This window comes from Salvelinus sp. IW2-2015, unplaced genomic scaffold, assembly GCF_002910315.2.
Source record: "Salvelinus sp. IW2-2015 unplaced genomic scaffold, ASM291031v2 Un_scaffold1586, whole genome shotgun sequence".
Lineage (NCBI taxonomy): Eukaryota > Metazoa > Chordata > Actinopteri > Salmoniformes > Salmonidae > Salvelinus > Salvelinus sp. IW2-2015.
Genome location: NW_019943010.1, coordinates 132,772 through 135,039, shown reverse-complemented (window position 1 = coordinate 135,039; position 2,268 = coordinate 132,772). Strand labels below are relative to the sequence as shown.

The 2,268-nt window shown below is 39.2% G+C and overlaps 1 protein-coding gene across 1 annotated transcript in view; it reads left to right on the top strand.

The window, feature by feature from the left end:
* Positions 1-2,268, top strand: part of LOC112071332 (uncharacterized) — a gene marked incomplete at its 5' end in the record, with an annotated part of 21,847 nt that overhangs the window by 12,114 nt on the left and 7,465 nt on the right. Inside the window, 3 exons of the mRNA XM_070439350.1 lie at positions 765-797; positions 1,099-1,131; positions 1,246-1,311. Coding sequence (XP_070295451.1) covers positions 765-797; positions 1,099-1,131; positions 1,246-1,311 — 132 coding nt within the window. The remainder of the gene's footprint in view (positions 1-764; positions 798-1,098; positions 1,132-1,245; positions 1,312-2,268) is intronic.

Sequence of the window (2,268 nt, the reverse complement as noted above, 5' to 3'; positions counted from 1 at the left end):
TATGTGGAGATGTTGCCAGAAATGTGTTTCTCATATTATTTGTGGTGGCATTTATTTGAAGAACATGTTTTAGTGACATCTACATACAGTATGAGAAGGTGATTACTAATGTGAGTTTAAAGTTAGCAGTGCGTGGGCTAACCTATATAAAATGTGTATMATGCAGTTGAAATCTGCAAGGAAAATTTAAAATGTAAATGATGTACTTGTGATGAGTATTTGAAATAACCTGCTTGGTTTTAGTTTATCTTTACATCTATGCATTTGTGCACTGTCAAAATGTCACKCATAGAGGTAACACTGTGGATAAAGATTGTCACTGTCGCCCCTTGCTAGTTTGTATTGTTGAAAAGGCCAATTATTTCACAATCTTTATTCAGGATGTTTTCAGTTCTGAGAACGGTTTCCATCTTGTTTTGTTTGATATTACTGTTACCGGTTTAGAGATGTGGCTTGTTTCAGAACGTCTCAAGACCTTTGCAGGTTTTGTGTCTTTAAGAGCTTACAGTTTGCTTAAAGCATTCATCTACTGCAGGGGTAGGCAAACCTGAATTTAGACAATCACTGAACTGATCAATTAGCTCAGTTGGTCTGGTGTGGTGCCTAGTTGGAACAAAATCCTGCAGTAGCTGCTGCACTCCAGGAACAGGTTTGACCATCCCTGATCTACTGTATGTTACAAATCAAATAGTTGCATCATCATCATTCAAAATTGTCACAACATAGATGTTTGAGAATGCTAAACTGATCTATTCTCTCTTCAGTTAAATCCAGTGATGGAAACAACCAAACCACAGGCAAGTCCTCCAGCTAATTTAAGARGTCATGAAGCAGAAGTAGCATTAGAAGTTAGATGCTCATCTGCATATCACGAGAATATAGATTGATTGCTATTTTATTTTAATTCTGTTAATTACTTTAAGTAGGATGTTGCTGTGTAAGTCAATTAAACTTGATGGTCAGACACAGTGTCATTCACCTGGAATTCTGCCACTTAGCATCCTTTTCATTGTCATCCAGAAGTGAACACAACTAATACTAATATGGTTTGTGTATGAGAATGCTAAACTCAACTTTTCTCTCTCCTCTTCTTCTCAGCTAAAGGCAGTGATGTAGTCCAGCCAGAACAAGGCAAGTCATCCAGTTAATTTAAGACTCTATGAAGCAGAAGTAACTTCTTAAGTAGCATTTGATGCTGTAGGAGAGAGGCTGTAGTTGATGTTTTCCTTRTGTGTGATTCTGCAGAGACGGTTGGGCTACTGCCTGTCAAAATGGGGAACAATGACGCAGACAAATTGCAGGGGAATGGAGGTGTGTATGAGACTAAAGCAGAAAGTTTACCCCATAACAGATCTGGAATCAGTGCTTTGGCAGTTACAGTACACTCAAACCATATTTGTCCTGATGATTCCTGTAACTGACTGATTCTTAAGAGAGAGATTAGTTGGTCAGGGGACGTGAAGCGGGTGGGCAGTCTATGTTATTCGTTCTTGTGTAGGTTCATTTGTTAATTAGCTTATATTGGTCCAATCAGGGCAGGTTTGTTTGATCGTTTCCTCTGATTGAGACCAATATAAGGTAAGGGCTGTTCACAGCGCAGTTTGTTGGTGGTGATTGTCTCCGTGTCTTTGTATGTATCAAGCACGGGACTGTTTCGTTTGTTTATGCATCTGTCCTGTTCGTCTGTGCGTTTCTTTCGTGTTATGTAATTTGTTCTCATGTCCAGGTCGGTCTAAGCGTCGTTTTTGTTATTTTGTAATTTATGCAAAGTGTCTTCTGTTCGTCACTTGTTTAGAAAATATGCATTATGTATTCCACAAAAGCTGCGTTTTGGGTCCGATCGCCTGCTACTCCTCAGGACGATGGGGAGAAACAATCGTTACCTCAGAACCAATGACATTAATTTGGGGACAGGTCGAAAAGCATTAAACATTTATGGCAATTTAGCTAGTTAGCTTGCACTTGCTAGCTAATTTGTCCTTTTAGCTAGCTTGCTGTTGCTAGCTAATTTGTCCTGGATATAAACATTAGTTGTTATTTTACCTGAAATGCACAAGGTCCTTTACTCTGACAATTAATCCACACATAAAAAACGGTCAACCAAAATCGTTTCTAGTCATCTCTCTTCCTTCCGGCCTTTTCTCGTTTAACTTTATATGGTGATTGGCATCTAAGCTTTCATAGTATTACCACGACAACCGCAACATCTCGTCTTTCAATTACCCACGCGGGTATAACCGAGCGCGACTAACATTGAGGAGATGGCAG